Source organism: Tilletiopsis washingtonensis (assembly GCF_003144115.1).
Source record: "Tilletiopsis washingtonensis strain MCA 4186 unplaced genomic scaffold FA09scaffold_9, whole genome shotgun sequence".
Taxonomy (NCBI): Eukaryota; Fungi; Basidiomycota; class Exobasidiomycetes; order Entylomatales; genus Tilletiopsis; species Tilletiopsis washingtonensis.
The window spans coordinates 431,587-459,268 of NW_020312006.1; the positions used below are offsets into that span (position 1 = coordinate 431,587).

Genomic DNA, 27,682 nt, shown 5'->3' on the forward strand with positions numbered 1-27,682 from the left:
CGACGCGGTCTCACGCAGCACACGTCACGTCTCATCACACCCTATCGGCTTCTCGCTCCCCTTCTGGCACATACACCACGCACACAAGCTCCCGACACGTAGATACCCAGCACACGAATACCACCCCGCTTTAATCGCGCGCGGCGCGCCGCGTGGGCTGCAGCCAGGAAGGTCGCACGGCATGACATTGTCAGGCGTGTCGATGCTCGCCAGCAGCCGAGGCTGAGCAGGGCAGAAGCCATGCCCCACGCGAGGCCCCAACGGAGGCACAGCCGCGAGCGGGCGTGTGCGTGTGCGAAGAAGAGCCACCGGCGCCGTCGGGCAGGCCAGGCACCTAGCTGGACACGCTTGCTGTCGCGCCGTTCTTTCGGCGGCCCTCCTCCTCGCCCTCGTCGCCGTTGATGCTGAGGCCTGCCACGCGCGCACGTGCGTCTTGCATCGGCTCCTTGGCGGCGTGCTGCGATGCGGCGTCGCCGTTGGTGCTGCCGCCGCGCGCCGTGCCCTCCTCGTCATCGTCGCTCTCGCCGGCGGAGTCTTCGTCGTCAGACTGCCGCTCCTGGTTGTAGTCCTTCATGTAGCCCGCCAGCTCGAACTGAGGCGCGGGACAGAGCGTGTCAGCACGTGCACCATGCCACCTCCCCCGCCTTGTCTCGCTCTCACCTCTTCGTCGCCGCCGTCGTCGCCGTCGTCGTAGAAGTCGGGGTTGAGCGTGAACATCTCGCGGCCGCTCAGGCCGGCCATCTTGTTGGCCGCAGCTTGCGTGGCTGTGTGCAGAATGTGAGCGGCTAAGGAGTCACACTGTGTGAAGCCTGCTGCGCCGGCAACGCACCCTTCTTGTTGGCCATGGCCTCCTCCTCGGCCTCCTTCTTGTCCATCCGCTTGCGCTTCCACTCCGCGAAGGTCTCGGCCGTGACTGGTGTGAGATTGGAGCCGAGCTTGTGGCGTGCCGTCTCCAGGAACTCCTCGAGCGAGATCTCCAGCGCCTTTTCTGCCTCCTCGCGCTCGCGCTTCTGCGACTTGAGCACGAAGCCTGGTGGCAGGCTGCGGCGAAGAGGCTCAGCTTCCGCACGCTAGCGCTCATTGCGCGTCACCACTCACCGATGCTTGTAGAAGCAGTCGTCGCCGCCATTCGGGCACACCCTGACCAGGCGGAGCCGTCAGCATCGCTTGCACGTGCGGCCACGCCCGCGCAACTCACCAGAACCAGCCGTACTTGCCCTCCTCGACGGCCTGCAGGAAGAACTTGCACACCTTGTCCGTGGTGGACTTGGTGTTGCCGTGCTTGGAGAGGACGACGCGGTCGAGCTTCGCCTGGTCCCACTTGTCCATCGTGTCTGCCGACAGCGCGCGATCAGCGAGTGCATCGCAGGCTAGCGCTCGCTCGCTGCTCACCCGTCTTCTTGTCCTCCTCGCCGCCCTCGCCTTCTCGCATGTCGGTGTAGAGATCTGCATCGCGCAATCAGCACGCCGCAAAGCGCAGCGTCTGCCACATTGCCCACGCACCCTTCTTCTCGACCTTGCGCGAGGCGTCGTTGGTGTGTGCAAACTTGCAGCGCGCGGCGCTTTTCTCGCACTTGCCGGCCTTCCAGAACTCGCAGGTGATCGTCTTTGGATCTGAGGGTACGGGGTCAGACGGGCGCAGTGGCACAGAGCCAGATGAGGGCCAACGAGACGGGCCAGATGCGTGGCCCAGCTATGCCGCCGTCGGCTAGGCTGCCTATTGACCGTCTCTGGCGCTACCGGTGCCGCGACATCGTCCAGCCCACTGATCGCACGCGCCACTCACCGACGCCAAACGGCACTTTTGGCTGGATGATCAGCACGTCCTCCATGTCCTTCTTGCGCTGCTTTTCCGCCTCGAGCTTGGCCTTCTTCTCCTCCTCGCGCTTCTTGGCCGCCAGCATCTCGGCGGGCGTCTTGCCCGCCTGGCTCTGCTGCTGCTGGATGATTTTGACCTGCTGCTGCGCCTTGGCTCCCTTCTTGTTCTTCATGCCGAAGGTCTGGAAGGATGCGCCGCGTCAGCATGCGCCCGGACGCCGGACTAGTCTGGATATGCGGCTTGCAGGTCGAGCTACAAGTCGGATCCCGATGAGAGCGCGCTGCGACGAGAGCGCGCTGGAGGTCTCCGCCTCGCTTGTGCTGCAAGCGCAGCGCAGCGAAAGCAAAGACGCAGCTGCCCGCTCTTCGTGCTGCGCCGGCAGTCATCGCGCGTCTCGCGCCGTTCCGGCCAAGTCGGCAGACCTTTGTGGCAGCATGCGGCAGCGACTGAACGAGGAGCTGAAGGGCGGGGCTTTCGCAAGAGCTCCTACAGCGTCCCCATGCGCCGGCCAGCCATGCCCGCCTGCGGTGCTCGCGACCCCTCGCCGCACGCACCTTATCCTCGACGACCTTCTTCGGCGCATTCTGCTTCTTGTCTGCCTTTTTCGGCGGCATGATCGGCAGGCGAGCGGGAGTGTGGAGAGCGCAGAGGGCGAAGCGTGTGTGTGTGCCTCAGCGGTGCAGATGGTGCTGTCGACGCTCGGGCGTGCGGCACCTGAGCGAGGCCAGGCTGGCAGTGGCGCTCGGGCAGCTGCAGAGTCGGAGAGCGCGCACGGGCGAGGTCAGGCGCAGCGAAGAGCGAGCTGTGAGCGAGGAGCGGCGAGCACCGAGCAAGAGGAGTGAGAGAGCCTGCTCGGCGGGGAGTACGAGGGGGGAGAGGCGGGAGCAGAGGCCGACGCCCAGAGCGAGAGCTGAAGCCGCGCCTTGGGCGGGGCTGTGGAGGCAGCTCGCACGGCAGGAAGCCTCTGCCGCAGTCGCTCTCGCTGCCGCGCCGCGCTGCAGCTGCCTCGTGTGACCGAAAACGTCAGCCGTCCCTGCGCTGTGGGGCGGCCCGTCGTCGAGCGTGCGCCCAGGAGCAGCTTGCCGCATGCCGAAAGAGCCTTGGACAGCACCATGCAGCGCAAGAGGAGCTTTGGCGATGACGGCGCGGTATCTCGTCGGCCGGCCGGCTCTCTGTGCGGTGCGCTGCCACGGTCGGCGCAGAAGCGAGGTGGCAGACCAGCCGCTCGCCGCCCGCACCCCCATCCGCTGCCTTCTCTGCGGCCGTGTGTCGTTATTCCTGTGCACTAGCGGCTGCGTCGAGCTTGCCGCCGGTGCTCTGCGAGAAGGAGGCAGCTCATGGTCGAGCCCTGGGGGCTGAGGGCTGCTCTCACGCCTGCCGCGCTTGCCGCGGCACCACTCCCGTCACGATCGAGCTCGAGAGGGACGCGCGCGCGATCTTCCGGCGCCGGCGCGTCGCGCTCTGGAGACGCGCCATCGGCAGGCAGTCGCTCGCGCAGAGGTCGCGCCGTGCGCCGCCCACACCCCACGCTCATCTCCACAAGCGGCCCAGTCGATGGCGGGAAAGCGGAGAGGCAGCGATGGAGGCGCCGTGCTGCAGTGCGGATTCTGCCTGGCGCCAGAGGCAGCCGCAGTGGTGCAACAGCGACGGTCAGCGACGGAAGGACGGCCCCGGCAGCGGCGCGGTGCCGCGATGAGAAGGAGCTCGAGCGGCACGCGCGGAGCGGCCACGGCGCGGCTCCGCGCCTGCCTTGCTGCGTGAGTTCGTGCTGTGCTGCGCTGCTGCTGCTCCGCCGCGGCCGCGCATCGCGTCGTGCCCACGTCGTCGCGCGCCGTGCGCTGCGCTCGTCTGCCTCCCGCCACCACCGCGTCTCTCATCAAGCCCACAAGCCGCCGCTCGCACCCGTCGGTCGTGCGCATCAAGTCCGCGCGCCCCTCTCGCAGCCTGTCTGCTCGTCGTCTGCAGTGCACCCTGGCGCACGCCTCTCGGCTGGCAACTCCACCTTCCAGCGCCTCGTCTGGTGCCTTCTCGTCCCTTCGCGTGTCAGGAACAGCCACGCGCGGCCGTGCCACTGCGCACACTCATCAGACGCAATGGCAAAGTCAAAGGCCGGCTCGTCGGCTTCGCGCGCCGCAGCGGCGGCGGCGGATGAGAGCGGACACTCCTTGTGCGTATCTCTCGCTCGTGTGGCTTGGGTGGAGCAGGCGGCACGGAATGCAGGGCCGGTCGTGGTGTCGGTGACGGCACGGCTACTGCGGAGCGCGACATGGGCGCTGTCGGCCGCTGTGAAGGGCTACCTGCAGCGTCGTGGCGGGCGAGCCGTGCGCGATTGGTGGCATACAGGCGCTGCACGACCCTGCACGGGCCATAGCTGTCTATGCTGCGTAGACACGTGGCGGCGCCGGACCTTCATGCAAGGCAGGCGCTGCATGTCTCTCGCCGTCGGCGAAGCGTATGCTGGGCGACTGGGCAACGTGTCAGCCGCCGTGCTGTGTGCCAGTCGTCGCTGCGACGCGTCTCGACGATTGCGCGTCACGCCGTGCTCAGCGTGGCTGGCATCGCCGAGAGTGGACTTGCTGGCCGCTCTGCGCGGCACGCGTCAGGCACGCAGCCCTCGTCGCCGATACCTTTGGACTCGATCGGCGCACTGCATGCCTTGGGCTCTATGCATCAGCCCTGCGGTGGCTGCACATGGTCTGCGCGGGCAGCCCGCGCATGTGCCGCCTCGCCGCGACCAACACCCTCTCTCTCTCTCGCTACCCATAAGCGCTAACACTGCTCCTCCCATGCAGCGGCCCCGGCGACATCGTGATGGCCAAGGTCAAGGGCTACCCGGCGTGGCCTGGTGTGGTGAGTCTGGCAACGTGCGATACTTGGCTCGCGTGCAGCGCGCTGCCCGGACAGGCTACTGGCCATCCAGCACGGAGGCGCACCGAGCAACAGGTGGATGCTGTTGCGCGCCGCAGCCACAGCCGCGCCGCTCAGGCAGATGCGAGCATGGCGGCCGACGAGCTCGGCCTAGCACATGCTGCTGCGCGGCAGAGACCTTCCGCAGCAGTCCACGAGCCGTGCTGCCGTTGCACGCGCGTCGCACGTCAAGCCAGCGAGCTCTCGGGCTTGCCCTTCCGCACTCTGTGATTGCCGCTCCGCAAGCTGACACGCACGCCGCAAGATCTGCGACGAGAAGAACGTGCCCTCCAAGGTGCGCGCTCAGAAGACGATCAAGAGCGCCTTCACTGTGCGCTTCTTCCCGCATGCCGACTAGTGCGTTGCCGCTTGCGTTGTATCTGTCTTGCACGTGTCGCTGACGCAGCTGGCGCACGCAGCAACTGGTTCAAGGCACGCGACATGACGCTGCTGACGCAGCGCGAGATCCGCGCGTACCTCGACGACCCGCATAAGAAGCAGGCAGACCTGCGCCAGGCGTACAAGGTGGCGCTCGACCCGCACGCCTGGGTGCAGGAGCAGGACGAGATTGTGGCGGCGGCGGAGCGCGCAGCAGAGGATGAGGAGGAGGGCGTGGATGAGCTGGATGGCGAGGAGGCCGACGAGGACGACGTGCGTCCGGCAAAGGGCGGCAAGCGCAAGCGCGCATCGGAGGAGAAGGGCGGCAAGGTGCGCGAGAGCGCCGACACCAAGGCCAAGAAGAAGAAGAAGCTTGAGGTGCGTGTGGGCTGGTACGGCGAGCGCGTGCCCCGCGCGCATGTGCTGCGCCTTTGACTGACGTGCGCGCCCGTCGATGCAGGCGGCTGAGCCGAAGAAGAGCGCCGCCAAGGCCAGCGAGGAGCGCGGCACATCAGCTGCGGCCCGCAAGACAGAAGACGAGGCCGACGGACAGGGTGCGTGCCTCAGCCGCAGCGCCCAGAGCGCACCTGCGCGCACACGCTGACGCGCACTCTGCGCACAGACCCGGAGATGAAGCGGGTGTACGGCTGGCGCCACGCGCTGCAGCGCGGCTTCCTGCCCAAGGACGGCAAGATCAAGGAGGAGGTGAGTGGCGCACCCGTCCCCTGCTGTCGCCCACGTCAGGCCCACGAGCTTGCGGCTCACGAATGCGCGCCCTGGCCAGGACATGCCGACACACGACAAGACGTTCAGTGCCGTCGAGGCGCACAAGAGCATGACGGAGGAGCAGCTCAAGGAGACGAAGATCGGCAAGGTGATGAAGCGCATTGCCGGCCTTGCGGACGTTCCGCGCGACGCCGACTTCGACTTCACGGGCCGTGCGGCGGCGCTGTGCAACACGTGGGGCGAGGTCATGGCTGGCGCTGCGGCGCCCGCCGCCGCTGCGGCGCGTGCCACGTCGGCCAAGCAGGAGGGCAGCAGCAGCAGCAGCAGCAAGCACGACTCGTCGGAGGCTGCTGCATCAAGCGACGCCAAGGAGGCGCCGAGCCAGGATGCCAGCAAGCCGGCGGCCGCGGCGACGAACGGCTCGGCCGCCGCCCCGTCGTCGTCGTCGGACGACGCGCCGGACGCCGCGGCTGCTCCGGCCGACGCGGCGCCGGCGGCAGAGGCCAGCGCCAACAGCGACGCTCCGTCGAGCGAGGCTGCTGCGGCGGCGCCATCCAATGGCGATGCCGCGCCGGCCAGCGTCGGACAGGACGACTAAAGGAGAGAGCCGACAGCAAGGCGCGCGCCTGGGCCGCCGATTCCAGGCGGCGGCAAGCAGCGCCAACGCGCAGCACTCGCACTCCCTCTCTTCGCTCCAGCCGTGATCCCGTGTACTCGTTCCCTTCCCTTTCCTCGCTCGGTCCCTTCGTTTGCACGCCTGTTTGCCCTCTTGGCGTCTGTCTCGCCCCCCCCTCTGCCGGTGCAGCCCGAGCGCGCGCACACGCGCGAGACGCTCTGCAAGCCCTGCCCCGCTCTGCCAGGGCAAGCGGCCCGCCATCAATGCAAATGCATCGTCCTACTCTGCCTCGTGTGTGTGTGGAGCAGGAGCGCGGACCGAGCCCGTCGCGCCTCTGGTGCTGCGAGTCTCCGCGCGCATGACCACGGTCGGCTTGAGCTGCGCGCTGAAAGATGGCCTGGAGTAGATGACGTGCAGATGGGTGTTGTACAGATGCAAAGGGAGAGTGACATGCGAGCGGGCAGCATAGCAGAGAGGGTCAGGCAGCGGTGCTGCTCTCGTCTCGGCGGCACGCCCATGAGAGGAGCACCTTGAGGCTGTCGTTCGCAAGCTCGTCAGCCTCACGCTTCGCTCGCCTTGCCGCACACTCACGTCAAAAGCACATGCCGCAGCGCCCGGGTCCACGTCTCGTCCGAGCCGAATTGCAATCGGATCGACGCCTCGCCGATGCGATCTTTGTTGATGCTGCGAGAGATCAGTGCGTTGTCAGTGAGCCGCCCTTCGCCCTCAAGCGCGCATCCCCGACCACGCACGCATGAGGCAATCGCAGCTCGGCATCGCGCGCACACGCCCACGCAGCAAGCTGGCGCAGACACTCGAGGAACGCCACCATGCCATGGTCGAAGCGGCGACTCTGCAGTAGTCGACCTATCTGCCAATCGCCCGAGCCGTAGCTGAGGCATGATGCGTGAGCAATGGTGCAAGTGCGAGTGGCGGCGTGTGAAGCAAAGAGACGCACAGCTCATACACCGCCTTGTCGCCCGCGAGCTTCTCGATTGTGCTGAACGAGCCTTTTGGGCAGAGGCGATAGCTGTGCCGGCCTCTTCATCAGCGCATTGCTAGACGCTCACAGCGCAGGACTCACTCTTCAAAGACGACGCCGCATTTGCGAGCGAGCGTGTCAAGCAACAAGCAAGCCTGTCCCCATGCCGCGTTGATCTCCCGCCACTCTGTCGGCGCTGCACTGCCCGGCAGGCGGCCGAGGCGAAGGCCGTTGATGGTTGCAAAGCCGCCGTCGTGACCGATACTGAAGGCGTCGTTATACACGTTTGTCTGCTGCAGACGCGCCAGCTGTGCCGCGTCGTGAGCTGCTGCTGTTTGAAGAGCATCACGCTGGCTGGAGAGCTTGGCGAGTGAAAGAGACAGCTCGGAGTACTGCGCCCAGAATCTAGGACGACACTCAGTCACTTGCACACTTGAGTGCCATGCAAGGCGACGCACCGTTGCTCGTCCCCCTCCAGCTCCCGCTCTTCCTGCTCTAGCGCTCGCAGCTCGGCCTCGACGTCCAGACGGTCGCGCTCAGCCTCGCGCAGCCCCTGCGTCACCAGCTCGGCTTCATCCTCCAGCTGTTCAAGACAGAGTGTCAGCTCATCCATCACGCTTCGTTGGAAGCGCGTGTGCCTGCGTCGCACGTGCACAGGCCCGGCAGCTCGACTAATGTCCGACTCCTCTCGTCAATTCGCGACTCACCTGCCTGATCTCGTCGTGCAGATGCTCATCTCCCGGCTCGGCGCGCTTCACCTCGGCCTGCCAAGCCGCCAGCGCATCACGCTCCGCGCGCAGCTGTTCGCTCTCGGCCGCCGTGAGTTTGAGAGCGGCGTCGGTGCACTCCTTGCAGAGGGGATGGCGCAGCGCCGGAGCGGCGAGGAGGCGCTGCAGCGCGGCAGTGTGCGCCAGTGGCCGTGAGAGGGGCGCTGGTGCCGCTGTGGCATTGCGCGATGCACCAGCGGCGGGAGCGAGCAGCGCGCGGGCGCCGCTGGAGAGCTGCCCCGAGGGCGAGGAGGTGGAGGCGGGCAGCGCCAGGGGCTGCTGGCAGCGCTGGCACGGGAGCGTGGGCATCGAGGGCCACGCACGCCGCAGCGGCAGAACACAGCTGCGGAAGCTGGCGGAAGCGGGCGCAGGGGTAGCGCGGGAGGCACGGCGGCCGAATGGGCGAGGACTGAAGAGTGATGGTGGAGCGAGGCAAAGACGGACGCACGCGCGCCTGCGCGCGCGCCACCTGCAGTGCACGAGCCACCTGCACAGTATGTGTGTACTGGTACCTGCGCAGGCAAATGCTGGGCAAACTAATTGAGAATAGCTTGCTGTCTATTTGCTGAGATCCTGTGTGGCTGCCTGCCAGACTCCTATGGCCTTCCTCCTGGGCCTTGCCCACGTGACTGACAGGTACTCAGGTGCTGCCTGATGATGGACTTGACATCCATGTTGGCACCACCACTGCACCATAGGCCTTGGAGGCGGGCAGAGGGTTGTCAGAGTTGGCATTGCGCAGAGTCTGGGGCCTGTCTTGCGTCTTGTCTGCGTGATTGGCAATGGCGCTTGGCGCGCCCTGCGCCATGCAGCTGCCCTGTGTGCGCTTGTCTTGCAACAGCTTTTTGGTGATGTCAGAGAAGGCAATTTGTGCCTCCTTGTTGCTGCTGTGCAGGGCAATGCGCTGCTCCTCAAGGCAGTTGACAACAAGAGGGGCGCAGTGCTGTGCGTGCCAGACCATTGCGCCCTGGCCCTTCTCCTGCTTTGCCTTTGCCTTGAGTGTCTTGTGTTTGGCACGCAGGGCAAGCAGGCGCGCCTGCGGCACAAGCAGATGTGCGCGGGGAGCGGCAATGGCGCAGCGTGCAAGCCGTGGCATTGCAGACAATCCGCAAGGACCGCGCATGCAAAGGAGCAAGACAAGCAGCAAGACAAGCGGGGTTTGCAGGAGCAAGACAAGCGGGCTGCGCCGCTGCTGCTGCTGCGCTGAGGCAGTGCAAGAGCGCTGCTGCTGCTGCTGCTGCAATGTCAAGGTGCAGCAGTGAGGATGCTGGCTGTGGCGCAAGGTGCAGTGCCAAGCAGCGGCTGTCAAGGCGCGCCAAGCAGCAGCTGTTGGGATGCGGGGCCAAGGTGCGCCAAGCAGCAGCTGTTGAGATGCGGCGCCAAGGTGCGGCTGTCAAGGTGCGGCTGTTGAGGTGCAGCGCCAAGCAGTGGCTGTGGCGCAGCAGCAGCGGCTGTTGAGGTGCAGCGGCAGCAGCTGTCAAGGTGCGGCGCCAAGTAGCAGCCGTGGCGCAGCTTGCTGCATCTGGCTGCAAGGTGCTGCGCTTGCTGCTGTCATTGTTGCTCAAGCACCAAGTGCAGGTTCCTTTTGCCTGCTGGAGGCCCAAGTGCCAAGTGCAGGTTCCTCTTGCTGCATCAATGGCTGTTGCTGCAGCCGCTCCTGTGAGTAGCTGCCATTATCATCCCTGCCACCATCTTGCTGCCGTCTCACAAGGACAGCTCTGAGGCAGTGCTGCAGCACATGAGAGGCATTGCACCGTCACACTGCAAACAAGACGCTTCAGCCTATGCCTGTGCTCCTCTGCAAGGAGACTGACTGCGCCTCACCCGTCAGCCCCTTGTCTGTGCGCTCTCAAGCCTTGGTCTTGCGCTTGGTGCCAGATGTGGAGGCCTTGTTGTCCACCTTTTTGGCGCTGGTGCTGGGTGCGGGCAGGACCTTGCCCAAGGCCGTGCGGCTGCCCTCAATCTTCTTGAGCTCCTTGGCTGTGCGCTTGGTGCGCTTTGTGGGCAGGGCCTGCGCATGGCAGGCAATGACAAGCATGTGGCATGCATGGCAATGCAAAGAGCAAGCAGGAGGAGATGCAGAGGGCTTGAGCCATGTGCCGCTTGCTCTCCCTACCTGCCTTGCTGTAGACTTGTTCCAATTGGCTCTCTGACAATCAGGATTGATGGCCCCTCTGGCTTGTGCTGTGCCTTAACAGCAGCAGTCTACTTAGCTGGGGTCTTGCACCTGGGTCCAGCGTATGCTACTCCAAAGCCATTGTCCTTAAGAGCTGCCAGTGCATGCAGAGTGCAGGCAGACAGTGTCAGCCAAGAAGGTGAAGCTGCAGCACTGACAGCAACTCAAGACTCTAACACTCAGTCTCACTCCCAGCAAGGAGAGAGCAAAAGACAAGGGTGCTGGGTGGTGGTGGACAGGCAGACAATGAGCAGATTGGCCAGGACGGCGTACTTGTCCTTGTCCTCAACTTTCTTGAGGCCACCAGCAGGCTTGCCGAGGAGAGCAATTGTTTGTTGAGTAAGGCAAGCTCTGCATCTGGCCATTTGAGCAGGAAGATCATGGGCATGCCACCTTGTGTGTGCACCACCTCTTGCATCAGGCTATGTGCACGCTGGATGTTGCTTGGCACCAAGCGCAGGATGCCATAAACCTCATGTGCAAGGTAGAAGAAGACAGCACCCTTCAAAGGTTTGTGGAGGTGCATGTGTAGCACAGAGTTGCGCGGCATTGCAGCATCAGCTGCAGCAGAAGATTGTACAAGCAGCAGCAGAAGTGGAGCAAGCAGCAGAGGAAATGACCAGAAGACACAGACAAGCAGCAAGTGCTGCTTGCAATTTTGCTGCACTTGATGCTTGGCTGCAGCTGGGTGAAGGGCATGCCAGAGGAGATGACTGGTGGCAAGCGGGACATGTTTGGCTCTGCTGCGGCAGATGTTGACAAGCAGACAGATGCTGCTTTGTTCCTGGACTTTGATGACTGTGAGGCGGTCTTTGATGACAATGAGAGAGTTGAAGTGAGCAACAAGAATGTTGTTGGCGGTGATGGCGGTAGGATAGAGCACAAATGGTTCAAGGGCAACAAGTAAGTCAACTTTGCAGGTGTAGAGCAGACCTGCCCAGTAGCAGTCAAGAAAACTTTGCTGCTGACTGCAAGATTATCCATGGCTGTGTGCAGCAGATGGCGCTATATGCTGCTTGACGTATTGCTAGTCTCTGTATCAGAGAGCTCAGCCAGGCTGAGTGGTCTTGTGCAATGTGCCAGGGTGAGTGGCCTTGTGCAATTGTACAGTCATGCCCTTGCATCTAGGCACAACAGACTTCACTCTCTCATGTGCTCAGGATCCCATGCTCATCAAGCCTGCAACCCAACCACCACCATCCAGCTCTACACTCCTTGGAAACGCTCCTTCTTTGGCCAGCACATGTTAAAGTACCCAAATCTGCATCTCTACATTGTTTTGCATTGCTCTACAGCCCTCTGCTCTGCTGTCAAGCATGGTAGAGCCAAAATGGCACACAAGGAAGCGCACCCAGGAGGAAGGGAGGATGGAAGAGGTCAGGGAGCACATAAAGGGCCATGAAGAAGAGCACCTGTACGTTCAGAACAAGGGGAACAATAGGCAGAACATCATGGTTGTCATCAGGAAGGAGGGCAGTAGTGAGGAGATGCTGCTGCAGCGGTTCCACATCTGTGTCAAGGAGCAGAAGAAGAAGGCCCATTACTACCAAGAGAGAGCAGCCCTGAAGGAGAATCCGGCATGGACCAAGCAGCACATGTTGGAAGGGATGCATCTGGGGGTCTAGTATAACTTTGGGGGGTGCTGGGATGGACAAGAGAGCACATGCACAACAGGGTGCGGCAGATGAGATGCACACATGGGTCAGAGAGCTTTTTGAGGCACAAAAGGGGCCCTGGCAGAAGCTCTTGGCAGAGGACTTCTTGGCAAGGGTGGAAGCGCGCGCAGAACACTTCCAATAGCTTCAGAGCCTCCTCCTTTCAGGCGCACAAATCTCATCCACCCTTGGTACGCCATGGCTGCTATTGTGGGGGGCTTAGATGACACCACAATGGAGACAACAACAACCTGTCCATCCTCATCAATTTTTGGGCCAAAGCCTGCCTCAAGCTCAAAAGAAAATCATCTGTCCCTTGCATGTTGTCTTTCTTTGCTTCAACCTCAATTATTGCCTACTGGAGACCTCAAGCAGCAATGCAGTAGCAAGATGGGCAATCTTCCTCTCTGCGCGCAAGGCCATTGTCAACAAGAAGGTCTTCCCCTCAATGCACATGAGGCACTGCACCAAGGAGCATAAGGAGAAGGGGGGTGTCCCCAAATGCAGCAAGCGCCAGAGGATCCAGTCTGTGAAGCTTCCCTAAATTACATTCCTGCACTCTCTTCTCCTTGTGTGTGTGGATGTTGGGAGCTGCGTGGAGGTACAGGAGAGCCTGGCAGGAGACTGTACTCAGCAGACCTGTCCCTTGCTTGGCACTGAGTGCCAAGGCAGTCAGACAGGCAGTACTACCTTGGGGACATGCAGCAGCAGCAGCCAGTGTTATCTAAGTCAGGTATGCAAAGCTCTGGTACACTTCTGCCTCAAGAAATTCAAGCAGGCATCAGGCCTATGCCCCCCTCTTGGCGCAAGCAGTCCTCCTGGCGCTTGGCAGAGGAGCTCCCCAAGTGGCTGCTCAATGACATGGTGCAGGGATCCCCAGACAGGTAGAAGGTGTGCTCCTTCAGCTGCAGAGAGGTGTGTGGTATCATACGCTCTGAACCACATGCAGCTCCTGCAGTGGCAAGCTTGTCTGCACCAGCTGCACTTGCACTGCCTTTGCCCACACCTCTGCGCGCTACAAGCACATGTTCCTTGCTGCACAGGCACTGGTCATGGGCCTTGAGCTTAAGGCTGTCCCGCAAGGCGTTGTCATGCAACAATGTGCAGTCAGAGACCCCACCTGCCTCAAGCGCAAAGACCTGCTGAACTAGATTGAGCGCACAGATGCTTTGCGCCCGGAGATGATGTGGAACCAAGACAGGCGTGGCAATGAAATGAGTTTGTAAATTCTCTATGTAGAGCAAGTGGGGAGAGAGGGGGGCCTGCTGCGCAGCAGACAGACTGGACTTCAGTCTGCCAGGCAACAACTTGCTGGCAATGCTGCCCCCCCCCCCCTGGCCACTTGGTGTGCGCACACAAAATTTTTGGGGCAAAGGGGGGCAAACTAACGTCTTCCCACAGTGGCGTGCGCATGGCCTGGCCCAGCTGCCTGCTTGCAGCCTTCGCTTTGCCTGCTTTCACCGCGCGCGCGGCCGCGTCTGCCTTTGCACGCTGACTTGGACGGCGCCGCCTTCTCAAGCAGTTCCTGCCGCGTCTCTGTGCCAGGACACACACCTCATCTCCTCTTGGGTGCATTGCATGGATGGGTGTGAGTTGAGAATAATGCGGTGATGGGATGTGGCAAGTGATTGTGTGACGCGGCGAGAGGGGAGAGAAGCTGCTAGGGGCCCACATGGCCTCACGAGCGGTCGACATCAAAGAGGCCCGCATCGCGGTCCACGCGTGCCCGCTCGCGAGCCTTGCGCGAGGCGCCGTAGAGCGCCTGCAGTGCCGGCCGCACGGGCTGCTGGTTCGCCACGGCGCTGATCGGGGCAGGGCATGATGAGCATGTGGTGGAGCATGCGTGCCTGACTCGGGGCGCAGCACTCACGTAGTGAACGACTCGACGAAGCGCTCGCGCTCCTGCAGCGACACACTCGACGTCGGCAGGTGCGCCGCCGTCGCCGCCACGCCCGCGGCCGTCTCGCTGGGAAAGGCAACGGCCAGGTGCCGCATGGCCGCCATGGCCGGATACATGACGTCGGGCGAGAAGGCGCCGGTGAGGCCCTGCAGCAGCAGTGCCACGAGCTGCATCACCTGCTCCGGCACCACCTGTCGGATGATGGCCGCGCAGCGCGCCGCCTCCTCCGATGGCGGCGTGCTGCGTACGCCGCCGTACGGCTCCAGAGCCACGCCGCGCTGCCCCTCGAGCACGGGCAGGCTGAGCGACTCGCTGCTGAGCACCTCGTTGAGGAACTCCAACGCCCCCTCGACCACCCGCTGGTCGAGCAACGTCAGCGCCGTCATGGCCACGCGCAATGCATGCGGAAAGACGGGCGAGAGGACGATTAGCGCCGTCGAGCGCGCCGTGACGTGTGCGCATGCGTTGACGTAGTCGTCGATGGCTGCGTAGAGTGTCAGCCCGCGCGCATGAGCCTGCCGCTACCTGTGCCGCACTCACTGTCGCTCATCTCCGCAGCCGGCGTCACCTCGAGCTGCTCGAGCGTCTTTGCACTGACGCGCTCGAATGCAGCCAGCATGGCAGCCTGCAGCTGGGCATCGGCGTGCGGGCCGTACGCATCGATGCACTTGCCGACGATCCAGATGTAGCACGAGTGTCCCGACGTGGCAAAGGCGTCGCTCAGCCGGCTCAGCATCGCCGGCACGACTGGCCGTGCGGCATCGCCAAAGAAGGCCATGCCGCGGCGCAGCAGATGACATGTCCGCTCAGCCACGACGACGGAGCTGCCGCGCGTCTCGATGATGCGGTCGAGCAGCGCATACACATCGACGCATGTCTTTGCGCACGCCTCTGGCAGCGGCTCCTCCTCAAGATTGCGTCCCCGGCCCAGCGCATGCAGGAAGACCTGCAGCTGCTCCATCTTGCTCGTGGCCTTGCCGATCGCCTCGCTGCTGCTCTCCGTTGACGCCGCAAAGGCCTGCAGTGCCTGCAGCAGTGGCTGCAGGAAGTGCAGCGCCGTGCTTGTCCGCTCGTCGGCACCTTGGATGCCAGCAACGACGAGTGCGATGGCCTCGGTAACCTGCATGAGGTCCGAGTTGGGCAACGCCTCGCCGCTCACGCTGTGGAAGAAGTCGTAGAGCTGCGGCAGGTACGGCAGCAGCAGATGCGCGCAGTCCTGGCACAGGTAGTTGAGCGCCTGTGCCGCTGCGGCGCCCGTGTCCTCGATGTGTGCGCCTTGCAGACCGCTGGAGATGTAGCTGAGCACGGGCGGTATCCGCTCCGGATGCGCCGCCACCCATTCCGTATACCGGCACACGACGAGCAGGCCGGCGTACTTGACCTTGGGGTGCTCCGGCAGCGCAGAGACAATGTCCATGATACGTGGCGTCACGTCGTTGTCCTGCATGTCCGCCACACGTCCCATGGCGCGCATCGAGAAGAGCGGCACCTCGATGTCCTGCCACTTTGGCCCGGCGCCCGAGGCACCCGCAGCCGATGCCTGCGCCAGCAGCTCCTCAATCATCTGCAGCGAGCGCGTGAGGCACTCGCGTGCACCGAGCACTTGGCAGCAGTCCTTGAGTGTGTCGCCGAGATTATGCCGCAGCTCGCGCTGGTCCGCCACGTCGCTTGCCGAAGCCGTGTCGACGTCGTCGGACCAGCGCAGCAGCCGGATGACGATGCTGAGGATGCGCTCGAACACGTCCAGGAACGGCTGGATGCTCGGATCGGCACGCGCCTTGCCCAGCCCGCTGGCCAGCATCCACCAGAAGCGGAAGGTGATCTGCACGATCTCAATCTCGGCGTACGCGGCGCACGAGGCGATGGCCTCGACGATGGGGAAGAACTGCTCCCGGTGCCGCAGGATGAGCTGGTGATACGTCTCGCCGGCGGCGACGAACAGCCGGCAGAGGCCGCGGACCTTGTCGTCGTCGCCGTCCTCGATGGCCTTTGCCAGGTCGGCCCGCAGCGGCAGCAGGCGCGGCACGATGAGCTCAATGGCGCCCATGTTGTCGTGCACCTCCTGCGTCTCGTTGATGACGTCGCAGAGCACGTCGATGGCCACGTCGAAGAGCTCGTCGGACTGCAGCGCCTCGAACGAGAGCTGGAAGAGCGGCGTCGCGATCAGCGTCGAGGTCTGGATCTCGCCGGCGCGCAGCCAGCTGCGCAGGCACTCGAACACGGCGCTCTGTATTTGCGAGGTGATGCCTGGGCGCGCTGAGCGTCAGCAAGCGCAGCGAGTCTCTTTCAACGAACGTGCTGCACACACACCTTGTGCCTGAATGTACATCGCGAGGATGCGCAGAACCTCGTCGGCATGCGCAGAGAGGAGAGAGCTGGCCCGCTCCTTGTATCGGTCGTTCTGTGGAGGGACTGGGGTGAGACACCTCTTCGCGCAGTGATTGCTCCCTGCGCGCCACTGCCTCGGCACCTCGCATACCCCAGCTCTGCTTTCGTCAGCACTCACATCGATGGGAATGCGGTGGTTCGTCGTGATCTCCTCCGGCAGTGCCGTGAGGAACTCGAGCAGCAGCGCCACGCTGCTCGGGTCGTTGCCGAAGCGCTCGATCATGGCTGGCACGACGCGGTCGCCCCACTCTGGATCGCTGCCCGGCTCGAGCTGCAGTGCCAGCGCCGCGAGCGTGAGGCAGAGCTGCGTGCGAATCACCCGCGGGCCCTCGAGATAGGCTGCCAGCGCAGTGAGGAGCGTGGAGCGCAGGGCCAGACGCGAGGCTGGCGGCACTTGCTCCAGGTCGAATGTGGTCTGTAAGGCGTGAGACGTGAGCAAAGTGGCGCAGATCCGCTCGCCGGGCAACGCACTTTTGTGCGGAACGTCTGTGCAGCAAAGAGACGCGGCTCGACGGGCAGGTCCTGCGCGAGGAGCAGGCTGTTGGCCGTCTCCCATGCCTCGGGCTGTTCGCAAGCAGTGGTGAGCATGGCGGCACGCGGCTGGGTGGCCAGAGGCACGCTGCAGCGGCGCCACGCACCTGCGACTGGAACGTCTGCAGCCATGCGTTGGCCTGCTCCTTTGCCGCACGCTCGGGGTTCTTGTACAGGGCGTCGAGCGCGCCGAGCACGCCGGCGATGGCGGGCGAGGGCGCGGCGGACGCCATGGCGCGGGCGGCGAGTGCGGCGGGCGTGGAGGTGCGAGCGGAGCAGTGCAGCGCTGCACGGACAGAGGGGTGCGGTGGTGTGAGGGGGCTGGTGTGGAGCTGCAGCAAGCGCTCGGCAGCAGCGCGGCTGGCCGGAAGATGCTGCTCGAGCTGGCGCCTCGGCGGCGGTGGAGCATGGGCCTGGCTGGGCGGGCGTGTCACGTGCGCCACCCCCGCAGCGCACGTCCCGAAGCGGCCTGCCGCTGCTCCACCTCGTGCTTGCTTCGCGCTCGCCATCCGCCTCGCTGCCTCTCCCCTCCCCTTTCCCGTCGCGCTTCCAGCGTCAGCCGTTGCGCCGCCATGGCGACCTTCCTGCCCTCCAACCATGGCGCCTCGCAGGGGCCGCTCATGACGCCGCTGGCCTCGGCCTCGGCCTCGGCGCCCGCCCGCGTCTGCTACTTCTTCGACTCGGACATTGGCAACTACCACTACGGGCCCGGGCACCCCATGAAGCCGACGCGCATCCGCATGTGCCACTCGCTCGTGATGCAGTACGGCCTGTACAAGAAGATGGAGATCTTTGTGAGTGGCGCGTGCAGGCAAGAGGCGTGCGAGAGGGAGGCAGAGGGCTGGCAGTGCTGCACAGGCAGGCAGCCGCAGCACGGCTGACGACGGCGCGCCACCACAGAGAGCCAAGCCGGCGACGAAGCGCGAGATGTCGCAGTTCCACACCGACGAGTACGTCGAGTTCCTCAACCGCGTCACGCCCGACAATGTGGACCACTTTGTGCGCGAGCAGGCCAAGTGTGAGTGGGCAGAGCTGAGTGGGCATAGGCGAGGATCTGTGAGGCAGGAGGGATGCTGGACGGATGGAACAGCCAGGAGAGCAAGCTCCCCCGCCAACAGATGCTTGTCTGCACAGCTAGGACGCTGCTGTGTCGTCTGCCGTGCTGCTCTCCCGGCAGGGGCATTGCAGCAGCGTCCGATCTTCTGTCGTTGGGCGGTAGCTCGCTCTCCGCGAAGCGAGTGCATGAGCTCTGTCTATCTCCTCATCCCTTCTCCACTCGATTCTCGTCGCGCGCACAGCATCTGACACTTCGCGCCTGCAGTCAACGTCGGCGACGACTGCCCCGTGTTCGACGGCCTCTTCGAGTACTGCAGCATCTCAGCCGGCGGCTCGATGGGTGCGTCTGCGCCTCGATGCCGCTCCAAATGCCAGAGGGAGTGCTGATGCGGCTTCGCTGCGTGTGCCACAGAGGGAGCAGCACGGCTCTCGCGCGACAAGTGCGACATTGCAGTGAACTGGGCGGGCGGCCTGCACCACGCCAAGAAGGGCGAGGCGAGCGGCTTCTGCTACATCAACGGTGAGCGGCATTTGCAGCTGATGCCTTGACGCACTCGTCCTGCGATCGCACTGCGCATCTCCCTCCCTCCTGTCTGGCTCCGCGTGCGCGATCTCACTGACGCACTGCCCGCTCTCAAGACATCGTGCTCGGCATCCTCGAGCTGCTGCGGTATCACCCGCGCGTGCTCTACATCGACATTGACGTGCACCACGGCGACGGCGTCGAGGAGGCCTTCTTCACGACAGACCGCGTGATGACGTGCTCGTTCCACAAGTACGGCGAGTTCTTCCCCGGCACTGGCGAGCTGCGAGTGCGTACCGACACCCTTCTGCTTGAGACAATGAGGCGCGAGCAAGGCTGATGGTCCCGCTGCCTGACAGGACATCGGCATTGGCGCAGGCCGCAACTACAGCGTCAACTTTCCCCTGCGCGACGGCATCACAGACGAGAGCTACAAGAGCGTCTTCGAGCCGGTAAGCAGCCCGCCGGTCCTGCGACTCGCGGATCGTTGCTGACCCGCAAGCGCTCGCAGGTGATCAGCCAGATCATGGAGCACTACGCGCCGTCGGCCGTCGTGCTGCAGTGCGGCTCCGACTCGCTGGCGGGCGACAAGCTGGGCTGCTTCAACCTGTCGATGCGCGGTACGTGTGCCGCACGCACGCTGCTCTCCGAGCCATTGCTGACGCTGACCTCTCACAGGGCACGCCAACTGCGTCGAGTTCGTCAAGAGCTTCAATCTGCCGCTGCTGCTGCTGGGCGGCGGCGGCTACACCATGCGCAACGTCTCGCGCGCGTGGGCATACGAGACGGGCCTGGCGGCCGGCCAGGAGCTGAGTGCCCGTGAGTGTGGTGCTTGCCCCCTCCCTGCGACAACCGGGAGGCTGACTGGTGCGCCTCAGAGGTGCCCGTGAACGAGTACTACGAGTACTTTGGGCCCGACTACCGGCTCGACGTGCGGCCGAACAACATGCAGGACCTCAACACGCCGGCCTATCTCGAGAAGATCAAGACGCAAGTGTTTGAGAATCTGCGGCACACAGCCCACGTGCCGTCTGTGCAAGGGCACGAGATTCCACGACTGGCGCACGACGAGGAGATGGAGGAGGAAGATGCGCTGCGGGAAGAGGCGCTGGATGCCGACATCCGTGCGATTCGCGATGGCAGGAGTCGAGACAAGCACGTGCAGAAGCGAGGCGAGCTGTCGGACTCGGAAGATGAGGGAGAAGGAGGAAGGAGAGATCGTAGGAATCACCGCAAGGTCGGCATCCGCAGTCCGATGAGGGAGAATGGCGTCATGCGAGATGCCAGTCCGACGCCTGTGCCGACAAGCGACGTGCAGATGGCGGCCTCCGAGGCATCAGCGGCCGGACCACAGGCGGCCGCGCCATCAACGGCATCGCCGGGCGCACGGCAGGTCGACGGGCAACTACCAACACCGTCGGCACCGGCAGCAGCAGCGGCGCCACTCGCTACGGATGATGTCAAGGCGGAGCACGAGGCGCCACAAGACGCAGCATCGACATCGGCGGCGCTGGCTGAGGCAGCAACATCCGAAGCGAAGCCCGCGCAAGGCGCATCCGAGAGCGCAGCACCTGCCGAGGCGGCACCTCCATCCGAGCCAGCTGCAGCAGCATCGACGGAAGCATCTGCAGCGCCTGCTGCCGTTCCAGTACCGGCGTCATCAGCGCCGCATGATGGCACAGCAGCGGAGCCGACAGCTGCGCCGCCAGTTGTCGAAGCGGCAGCAAGCACAGGGACAGACGACGTGGAGATGCGTGCTGCTTCTCCCGAGCCCGCAGCGACATCTGCAGGCGCACCAGCAGAGGCCGCCCCTGCATTGCCAGCACCAGCTGCTCCAGCGGCGCAGACCGAGCAGCCGGCCACGACGAGCGAAGCGGCACAGGGAGACGAGTCGATGAGCTGAGCGCGCCTGCAAATCGTCGAGCGGTGGTAGTGTGAAGGGCGCTGCCTAGCTGCTTCTGTCTGCCCCTCCTAGAGTGTGCTGTGTTTGGGCTGTTTGTAATGTTACTCTGCCTCCTTGCTTGAGCGGAAGGAGGATGTGCTCCAAGACGCGCGATCTCAAACGCTCGAGGCGGGTCCGTGCCACGGCCTGGCCCTTGAGCTTGGCGCGGCGACTTCGAGCAGCAAGCCACACGACACGCGCGAGGCGCGTGCAGCGCACCTTGGCTTCCCTCCACATCCTCTCCAGCGAATGCAAGTCCGCGTCCAGGCGCCAGCGCCAGCGCTCTCTCGCATGGGTCCTCCAAGCTCAAGCTCGAGCGTCGCTCCGGCAGCAGAGGCAGAGGTGCGCCGACGAAGCAGTGCGGCCATGACGCCAGCCACGGGACCCGGCGTAGGGCCCGGCGCAGAGGCGGCTGCGAGCACGTCCTCCAGCCCGCCGCAGGTGCCACGGCCGCGCCGCTTGCGCATCAACGGCGTCGTGGGCAAGGTGGTGCCGTGCATCCTGTGCGTCGGGCTGCGCTCTGACAACTTGCTGCGAGGAGGCTGATGCGCTGCGCTCTCGCACAGGCTGGCCTATGTCTCGTACGTGGTCTGGCGCAGCGTGCAGCAGCGCCACGCGCTGACCATGCATCGTTCAGCGCATCATACCGCCTCGTCGTGTACGACTTTTCCTGTCAGTCTTTCAGCTTGACCGCACAGCTCTGGGTGCTCACTGTCTCTATTGTTCAGATTTGCATCTCTTCAAGACGCGGCACTCGCCGCTGCGCATGGCACTCCATCTCGTGCCCTCGCACCTTCTCTTCCTCTACTCTCTGCGCGCCTACCTCCAGATCTACCTTGCGCATTGCCGCAGCGCACCCCGTCCTTCTCGCTCCGCGCGTCTTCTCGCTGCCGTGCCAGGCCTCGCATGGCTCAGAGGCACGCACCTGCCCGAGCCGCCGCGCGAGCCACCCGGAGGCGAAGAGTGGAGACGGCACTTGACGGAGGTCACGCGTGAGGGAGAGCTGGTGCGCTGCTATCGCGACAAGTGTGGCGGAAGATGGAAGGCGCCTCGGTGAGCTGTGCCAATGGCTGTATCGATTCGCTTCGCTGATCAGCTCGTTGCGCCCAGGACTCGACACTGTGGTGATTGCCGCACGTGTCGCCCAGGGCTGGACCATCATTGCCCTTGGGTGCGTCTTGCTGCACATCCGCTCGGCCACTCACTGACGCTGCCCGCGCAGTTCGACGCAGATGTCTCGCTGCTCTCCACGCTCTTTCCGTTCCTTTCCTTCCTCACTCTCGTCCCAGTGCTCTTCAGCTGGGCCTATCTGCCCCTCCTTCCCCTCGCCTGGAGGCATGCGCGCGCAATAGCCTCCTTTGCGAGCGCATCGCAGGTGCTGCGAGAGAAGTGGTGGAGTCGCAGACGCAGCTGGATCGGCGGCCCGATTTGGAGATGGGCTGTCGGATGGATGTGGGGTGAGTCCGAGGCCCTGTTGATTTGGCGAAGACGTGCTGACGCGATTGCAGCTGCGAGGATATACCCGGCGGGACGTGAAGAGATCGACTCGCTGTCGAGCGCTCTTGCTCAGCCAGGCGCTCGACTGCCGCTGCTGTTCATAGGCGGCGCAGGCATGGTCTCCATCGCCCTCGGTCTGTCCCCAATGTGCATGCACCATCAGCGGACTGCTGTGCTCACGCCCTCAGCTCCGACAGCGCTGCTGGCCTCCACGCTCCTTGCGCTGGGCCGAGGCGAAACGAGCATCGATGTCGCGCGGCGCAAGGCCGTGCATCGACAGGCAGCTGCCGCAGCGACCACGAGCGATGCACTGCTGCAAACGCAGCGCATCGAGGCAGTGTCGCACTTCTGGGTGCCGTTCCCCGACGATGGACGCTCGGCGGGCACAGGCGAGACGGGAGTGGTCCTTCCGACGCTGCCGCATGAACGGCCATACGATCTCGGCTCGAGGCGCGACAATGTCCGCACGGCTCTCGGGTGCGTCAATGGGCTGTCTCAAGGGGGAGAGGGGGAAAAGGGCCACAGCTGACGTTTTAACTTCGACCAGCTGGAACCGATTCCATCCGCCGTCCAGGCTGGCGATTGCGTGGCCGCTCAACGCGCGCGTCGAGCAGCGGCTGCGCGAGGAGGCGGCGCGCCGACGGCAGGAGACGCGCGCTGCTGCAGACGCAGGACGCTGATGCAGCAGGGAGCGAGGAAGGTAGAATGAGCAAGAGACGTGAAGACGAAGGCTCTATCTTGTTGACTAGGACGGATCGTGCGTGAGGGGCGTATGGAAGTGAGGCAGGGCAGGGGGGCAAGGGAGAGGCACTGGACAAACGTGCCCTGTCTATAGAGAAAGAGGGGGGAAAGAGGAGGCGAGGCAAGGAGCCACGCATCACTGCGCAAGTGCACGGAGCTAATTCGTCACCTCGTCGTCTGGATCGGGCGTCGCAAGCCACTCGAGGATCTGATCCATGAAGGGCCCATTGGCCATGAGCGTTTCGCCGTGCGCGGCGCCTTTGGCAAGCACGATGTTGCCGCCGTCTTCGAGGTCTCGCATGCCGTGCGAGCGCAGATAGCGCCGATTGGCGGCGGCGTTGAGGACGGCGTCGTGCTCGGAGAGATAGACCTGCGAGGCGGAGGAGTGAGTCAGCGGGGAAAGAAGAGGGGGGGGGGTGAGACGGACCCGGACGTGGTGCGCTGACTTGAGGTTGGGACCGAGCTCGGAGGGCCAGAGGATGTTGGAGGTCCAATCGACTGCGGGGGCGCAGGCGGGGGGAGGGATGAGCCCCATGTATCACCAGCGAAAGTGATCCGCGTGAGGGCAGACACGCAAAACAAACGCACAGTGTCGATGCAGAGCATGTGCGGTGCCCAGTTCGCGCCCGACAAAGTAGCGCATCAGCGCTTGCACGGGCGACTTGGGCTTGCCGTAGAGGAAGTTGCTGGGTAGGACAGAGTTGAGCAGAGAGGGGAGGGGGGGGGCGGCGAGAGAGGGACTTACTCGATGACGTGAGGGACCCAGAGCTGGAAGCAGACTGGACGCAGAGTGCGAAAGGTGTCAGCCTCTGGAAGCGCGCACAGGGGGAGACTGTGCCACGAGACAGTGTGTGTACGCACCCGGATCGACGATGCAGCATCTGCGCACCAGCTCTCCGAGACTTTTGATGAGCCACGAGCCGACGATGGTGCCCATGGAGTGGCTGACGATGGTGATGCCCACGCGGTGCCAGCCTTCGTGCTGGATGATGCCGCGCAGCGTCTCGACCATCTCGTGGTGTCCCACGGGCGCAAGAAACTGCTTGTGAAACAGCGCCTGGCTGGTGTGCGGGAACAGCGGCACGAGGATGGGATGCGTCGAGGCCACGGGAGAGGAGGTGAGACGATAGAGAAAGTTGGCGTATTGCGCTAGACCGATACTTGAGAGGCCAAGTGAGCGAGGGGATAGCATGAGTGGGGCACCGGGGGCGAGGGCGAACGTACCCGAGACCGTGCAAAAAGACGATGGGCCGATAGCGCGAATCGCCGCTCTCGGCTTTGGCTCGACTCCAGCCCTTGGGGCGCCAGATGAGATACTCCACTCTGCCCTCGCGTTCATGCTTGAAGCCGCGCCGTACGGCGCCCATGAGTGCCAGGCGGGAGAGGGCGTTGGTGGCGAGGTAGCTAAGGGAACATGCGAGACGGGGGGATCAGGGTTCAGTTCTCAACCCTGCTGGCAGAAGCGCAGGAAGGAGGGGGGAAAACAGGAGACTCACGAAGCCAAGGGTCGGCCATCAACTCTCACGCGATCCATCGTCAAGCGCATGCTCTTCAACTTGGGTGCACTCTTCAAGCCCTCCTCATCCGTGCCCACGTCTGCTCCCCAGTGCGGCGCTCGTTTGGGGAACGCACACCCTTGTCTCGCCTCTACGAGTTCGCGGCAGTACAGGATGAGGTCCAGTCTGGACTCGGAGACGGGGTCCCATTCACCCGGCAGACTCGTCGTTGTCGATGTCGATGCGGCTGTCGTTTCATCCCGCGCGCGAGCGGCCAGTTGCGCCTTGTTGCGCCGCGCCGAACTGTCGCTTCCCGGCGCCGGCGAAGGAGCGAATGCGCGTGCAGGCGGCGGCATGGGACTGCCACTGCGAGCAATCGGCTCGGCGTCGCGCCACACTGCCAGTCCGCCGGCGCTCGTGGGCGCAGAGAGCGGCACGCCGGCGGAAGAAGGCGCAGAAGAAGAGGAGGCTTCGGCCTCGATTACCTCGAGATCCACACCGAATAAGGCCCAGGAAAGCCACCGCTCGGCATCGCGCGCAGTGATGTGCGAACGCGGAGCTTGGAACCAGAGCGCGAACTCCTGGAGATGGGCAGAGCACAAAGGAGAATGAGCTATGCGGCGACACCTCCTGATGGAGAGCACACGAATGTAAAACGCTGCTACTCGCTCTGTGTCTCTGAGCTGTCCAGCCCGTTCGTTCGCCTTACTTTACGTGCCTGGCCCTCCCCCCTTCCTTCCTCCGATTCTGCCTCCCCGCCCCCCCGCCCCCTCTCGAACCCACCTTCCCCCCCCTCCCCCCCTCTCCCTTCTCACGCTCGAAAACTCACATCACGAAACCTCCTAGCGCGCACATCCTCCTCCTCCAACGGCTGATCAAACACAAAGCTCGGCAGCACGCTTGCTGCTCTTAGTCTTGCGTGCTGCTTGAGAAAGTGCGGCCGTTTCGGCGGCTGCAGCTGCTGTGAAGTGCCTGCCGCCGTACCCGCAGCCGAGGAGGAGGAGGAAGCAGCGACAGGCGCCAGACGCTGCCGCAGTTGCATGTTGCTGCCCGTCGAGCCCGTCGAAGAGGCAGTGGTAGGAGTGACCACGCTGCCATTGCCGCTGTTGTTGCTGTCGGCTTCGGGCGCGCAGACATGGCCGTCATCATCGTATGGCGCAAAGTCATTCATGCCCGTCTCGAGTGCGCGAATCAGCACTGCGCGTGCAGTCCATGAGCAAAGCTGTTACCAGACGAAGAGGGCGCAGAGGGGGGAAGAGGACATGGACACACTCACCTCCGCGCAGAAACCTCCTTCCATACACGGGCGGCGGCCCGGGCTGCTGCACCTGCCGCACCAGATACGCATGGTAGAGGCTAAACGCCGCCTCGAGGGCGCAGTAGGCTGCGAGGCCTGCGTGCAGTGGCTTTGGCAGAGGCAGAGGCGCGCCGCGAAAGAAGGTGAGGAAGAGGTAGAGCCAGGAGAGAGGAGTGATGCACCAGACGCCGTGGATTACTAAGTAGACTGAGAGACGTGAGAGATGTAGCATGGAGGAGGCGGCTGTCATGGCCGCGCGAGTGGGGCCCGCGGCGCCGGAGCGCAGGGCGTGAGCGAGGAGAGAGGTGGGTGAGAGCGCCCCGGGGGCGGGGGCCGCGCACAAGGCGGACGGCAGGCAGGCGTAGCTGCGCGTGAGATGCGGCAGAGAGCAGCGATGGTAAGTGTGAGATGAGGGCGGCGGTGATGGTGGTAGGGAAACAAAGCGCCGAAGTGACAGAGTCAGAGTGGAGGGCGCGGCCATCGGCGGGCGCGGCACAGCAACACCGAAATGCACATCTCCGCGCGCGCGCCGGCGCCGGCACGTCTGAGCCGGGGGCCCTCACTTCGCATTTGTGGACACTCTGCATCCTCTCACTCTCCTTCGTCTCCACTTTCAGACCTGCTCGCTTTTTGCTCCTCGGCACTACTACTGATCGCCTCTCTCTCTCTCTCTCTCTCTCAAAGCGCACCGACGACGGGCGTGACGAGTTCATGCCTCACGGCGCGCGCCGCTCCCGAGCGCTGCCTGGTGACGCAAGCACAGCTTTCTTGCCGAGCTTTCTTGACCACAACACAGCGAACCTGCCGACGGAGCGTATTCAAAACAGAGGTGAGTCGCATGAGCATCCCGTAAGTCGTGTGCACACGCTCACTTGCCGTGGCATCATCACGCAACGACACAGCAGACACAGGCACAGTGGGAAACGCATCTTCGCAATTTGAACAGCCAAGACGAATCAAACGGCAAAAGTACAAACGCCACGCCCTCTTTGCGCCGCAACGTCAAGCGTCGAGCGTCGAGCGTCGCGCAGCGTCTTATTGACGAGCAGCCACCTTTGGCTCCCATGCGTTCTGTGCGCGCGAAAAGCGCGAGGCGGAGAGTTAGCGTCAGGGTCTTGTGCGCGGCTCCCGAAGATGTGTGTGTGGGGGGGGGGGCTTTGGCGCCCGAGAGAGGATCTAGAAGGCAAGAAAGTGTACACTCACTATCTTGGGCCGCGTAGTGTTGTACGTGCGAAACGCGGCGCGCGTGCCCGTCGTCGACTCGCTTGGCGGCTGTTGTGTTGATCGAGATCGAGCGTAGAGGGGGAGAGAGAGAGAGAGAGAGGTGGGTCAGTTTCGATGTTTCGCATGTGTCGAGCGGGGCGGCAAAGGTCCCTCCTGCTGCACCGCACTCTGCCGAGCCGAAAAAGAAGTAGACCTCGAAGCTTTGCCTCTGCACCAGCGCAGCGCGAAAGCACGCCCCCTCCCCCTCCCCCCCCCCCCCCCCCCCCCCCCCCCCCCCCCCCCCCCCTTTGTGCCCCCGGGGGGGGGGGGGGGGGGGGGGGGGGGGGGGGGGGGGGGGGGGGACGGCTGTCCTTTCGAAACGCTCGAGGGGGGCACAGCTAGCTAACGCCTGAAAGCGATGCAGTCCCGCATGGCCACGACTCTGTCCCCCCTCCCTTTTCCTTGCCCCGCTCGAGAGAGAGAGATAGAGAGAGCAAAAAAAGCCCACGCTCTCTCTCTCTCTCGCTCTCCTGAACCCGGCATGGGAAAGACAAACACCCCTTCGCACATGCATGCTGCTGCTGCGCGCGCACAACCCCCCTCGATGCGAGGGCTGCACTGCCCTTCTTGCCTATCGTCCGTCGCCCAAGTGCAGGGACGCCCACGCGTTCCTTCTCTCCCTTATGCGCCTGCCTTGCCCTCCCCCCCTCCCCTCCTCCCATCAACATCCTTCCCCTCACTCACCGCCTCCCACGTCTGTCTAGCGTTCAGCACCACCTCGTCGTTCGTAGGCGGCGCCGTCTTAGTATGGTGCAGCCAGGCATGCCACACGGGCTCAATCTGCGAGACATGCACGTCGTGCTGTGCAAAGTCGACCCAGCGATGCCGGCCGGGCACTTCGGTGTGGTCTTCGTAGTACTTGTTGCCGTTGCTGCCAAGCAGGGAGGGTGAGTAAGGTGATGAGGAGGCACGAGAAAGAGAAAGCGACGCCATGTAGGCCGCATTGGGCATTGGCGCACTCGTCAAGGCAAGCGCACAGCCCGCGACACTCGTTCGTCCCTCTCTCTCTCTCTCTCTCTCTC

At 64.1% G+C, this 27,682-nt stretch overlaps 9 protein-coding genes across 9 annotated transcripts; 4 read left to right on the plus strand and 5 right to left on the minus strand.

Annotated features, from left to right (window-relative positions):
* Positions 1 to 29: 29 nt before the first annotated feature.
* Positions 30 to 2,688, minus strand: FA09DRAFT_329569 (hypothetical protein). The gene is made up of 9 exons (XM_025742232.1): positions 2,374 to 2,688; positions 1,787 to 2,000; positions 1,504 to 1,614; positions 1,393 to 1,446; positions 1,199 to 1,334; positions 1,099 to 1,140; positions 830 to 1,041; positions 661 to 764; positions 30 to 592 (listed from the first exon to the last, which is right to left on the minus strand). The coding sequence occupies exons 1-9, from the start codon at positions 2,431 to 2,433 to the stop codon at positions 335 to 337; spliced, it is 1,191 nt and encodes a 396-aa protein (XP_025598795.1). The 5' UTR covers positions 2,434 to 2,688; the 3' UTR covers positions 30 to 334.
* A 1,224-nt stretch (positions 2,689 to 3,912) lies between these two features.
* Positions 3,913 to 6,737, plus strand: FA09DRAFT_360244 (hypothetical protein; the record flags this gene model as incomplete). The annotated part of the gene is made up of 7 exons (XM_025745208.1): positions 3,913 to 3,986; positions 4,612 to 4,669; positions 4,992 to 5,083; positions 5,146 to 5,482; positions 5,565 to 5,658; positions 5,727 to 5,809; positions 5,889 to 6,737. 7 exons carry the CDS (start codon positions 3,913 to 3,915, stop codon positions 6,426 to 6,428), a joined length of 1,278 nt encoding a protein of 425 aa, XP_025598796.1. The 3' UTR covers positions 6,429 to 6,737.
* A 90-nt stretch (positions 6,738 to 6,827) lies between these two features.
* On the minus strand, positions 6,828 to 8,618 carry FA09DRAFT_329572 (autophagy protein 6). Its single transcript, XM_025742233.1, has 7 exons — positions 8,136 to 8,618; positions 7,887 to 8,011; positions 7,531 to 7,833; positions 7,405 to 7,476; positions 7,199 to 7,339; positions 7,038 to 7,130; positions 6,828 to 6,982 (listed from the first exon to the last, which is right to left on the minus strand). Exons 1-7 carry the CDS (start codon positions 8,502 to 8,504, stop codon positions 6,925 to 6,927), a joined length of 1,161 nt encoding a protein of 386 aa, XP_025598797.1. The 5' UTR covers positions 8,505 to 8,618; the 3' UTR covers positions 6,828 to 6,924.
* A 2,462-nt stretch (positions 8,619 to 11,080) lies between these two features.
* FA09DRAFT_325315 (hypothetical protein) lies at positions 11,081 to 11,996 on the plus strand (the record flags this gene model as incomplete). Its single annotated transcript, XM_025741162.1, has 4 exons — positions 11,081 to 11,274; positions 11,403 to 11,455; positions 11,532 to 11,622; positions 11,687 to 11,996. 4 exons carry the CDS (start codon positions 11,081 to 11,083, stop codon positions 11,994 to 11,996), a joined length of 648 nt encoding a protein of 215 aa, XP_025598798.1.
* Positions 11,997 to 13,560: 1,564 nt separating this feature from the next.
* Positions 13,561 to 17,172, minus strand: FA09DRAFT_329574 (ARM repeat-containing protein). The gene is made up of 7 exons (XM_025742234.1): positions 16,953 to 17,172; positions 16,786 to 16,878; positions 16,433 to 16,729; positions 16,237 to 16,327; positions 14,467 to 16,173; positions 13,897 to 14,410; positions 13,561 to 13,828 (listed from the first exon to the last, which is right to left on the minus strand). The coding sequence occupies exons 1-7, from the start codon at positions 17,076 to 17,078 to the stop codon at positions 13,705 to 13,707; spliced, it is 2,952 nt and encodes a 983-aa protein (XP_025598799.1). The 5' UTR covers positions 17,079 to 17,172; the 3' UTR covers positions 13,561 to 13,704.
* Positions 17,173 to 17,344: 172 nt separating this feature from the next.
* Positions 17,345 to 20,474, plus strand: FA09DRAFT_329575 (hypothetical protein). Its single transcript, XM_025742235.1, has 9 exons — positions 17,345 to 17,639; positions 17,746 to 17,863; positions 18,167 to 18,241; positions 18,314 to 18,421; positions 18,541 to 18,713; positions 18,784 to 18,876; positions 18,936 to 19,044; positions 19,103 to 19,243; positions 19,303 to 20,474. The coding sequence occupies exons 1-9, from the start codon at positions 17,418 to 17,420 to the stop codon at positions 20,325 to 20,327; spliced, it is 2,064 nt and encodes a 687-aa protein (XP_025598800.1). The 5' UTR covers positions 17,345 to 17,417; the 3' UTR covers positions 20,328 to 20,474.
* A 258-nt stretch (positions 20,475 to 20,732) lies between these two features.
* FA09DRAFT_338380 (hypothetical protein) lies at positions 20,733 to 22,543 on the plus strand (the record flags this gene model as incomplete). Its single annotated transcript, XM_025744098.1, has 8 exons — positions 20,733 to 20,869; positions 20,933 to 20,947; positions 21,004 to 21,038; positions 21,095 to 21,372; positions 21,589 to 21,823; positions 21,875 to 21,997; positions 22,061 to 22,340; positions 22,411 to 22,543. 8 exons carry the CDS (start codon positions 20,733 to 20,735, stop codon positions 22,541 to 22,543), a joined length of 1,236 nt encoding a protein of 411 aa, XP_025598801.1.
* A 14-nt stretch (positions 22,544 to 22,557) lies between these two features.
* FA09DRAFT_345885 (hypothetical protein) lies at positions 22,558 to 25,878 on the minus strand (the record flags this gene model as incomplete). Its single annotated transcript, XM_025744721.1, has 9 exons — positions 22,558 to 22,974; positions 23,032 to 23,102; positions 23,193 to 23,290; positions 23,350 to 23,383; positions 23,466 to 23,764; positions 23,829 to 24,008; positions 24,101 to 24,681; positions 24,930 to 25,297; positions 25,377 to 25,878. 9 exons carry the CDS (start codon positions 25,876 to 25,878, stop codon positions 22,762 to 22,764), a joined length of 2,346 nt encoding a protein of 781 aa, XP_025598802.1. The 3' UTR covers positions 22,558 to 22,761.
* Positions 25,879 to 26,358: 480 nt separating this feature from the next.
* FA09DRAFT_329576 (hypothetical protein) lies at positions 26,359 to 27,530 on the minus strand (the record flags this gene model as incomplete). Its single annotated transcript, XM_025742236.1, has 2 exons — positions 26,359 to 26,669; positions 27,345 to 27,530. Coding segments are annotated over 2 exons (282 nt in total), but the record flags the coding sequence as incomplete, so codon positions are not given.
* Positions 27,531 to 27,682: the final 152 nt, after the last annotated feature.